Source organism: Buceros rhinoceros, unplaced genomic scaffold (genome assembly GCF_000710305.1).
Source record: "Buceros rhinoceros silvestris isolate BGI_N320 unplaced genomic scaffold, ASM71030v1 scaffold23242, whole genome shotgun sequence".
NCBI lineage: Eukaryota > Metazoa > Chordata > Aves > Bucerotiformes > Bucerotidae > Buceros > Buceros rhinoceros.
This window is the reverse complement of record NW_010397433.1, coordinates 1-318: the sequence shown is the minus strand read 5'-3', so window position 1 is coordinate 318 and position 318 is coordinate 1. Positions and strand designations below refer to the sequence as shown.

General features: G+C 62.9%; 1 protein-coding gene across 1 annotated transcript in view; it reads left to right on the top strand.

Moving 5' to 3' along the window:
* TNK2 (tyrosine kinase, non-receptor, 2) overlaps window positions 1-287 on the top strand; it is a gene marked incomplete at both ends in the record, with an annotated part of 3352 nt that extends 3065 nt beyond the window's left edge. The window contains one exon of the mRNA XM_010146266.1: window positions 193-287. Within this exon, the coding sequence (XP_010144568.1) occupies window positions 193-287 (95 nt within the window). The remainder of the gene's footprint in view (window positions 1-192) is intronic.
* Window positions 288-318: the final 31 nt, after the last annotated feature.

Here is a 318-nt window from a genome sequence, read left to right as displayed (position 1 = left end):
CAGATGCCACCTGCCCTCACCCACCCCAGCCACATCACAGCTGAGGAGGGGCTGGAAGTGGTGATGCTGTCTCTTGCCCTTTCCTGGGGCTCCCCTGCCCTGTATGGGGCTGGGGCTGGTCCTGGCCTCAAAACGGGGCAGGGATGGATGCGGAGGGCTGCCTCTCCTGTCCTCACCCTGCTGTCCCCCCAGGCCCAGCCCACTGACATGAGGGCACTGCAGGACTTTGAGGAGCCTGACAAGCTGCACATCCAGATGAACGACATCATCACCGTCATCGAGGGCAGGTATAGCACAGAGTGGGAGAGCAGGTGCTGC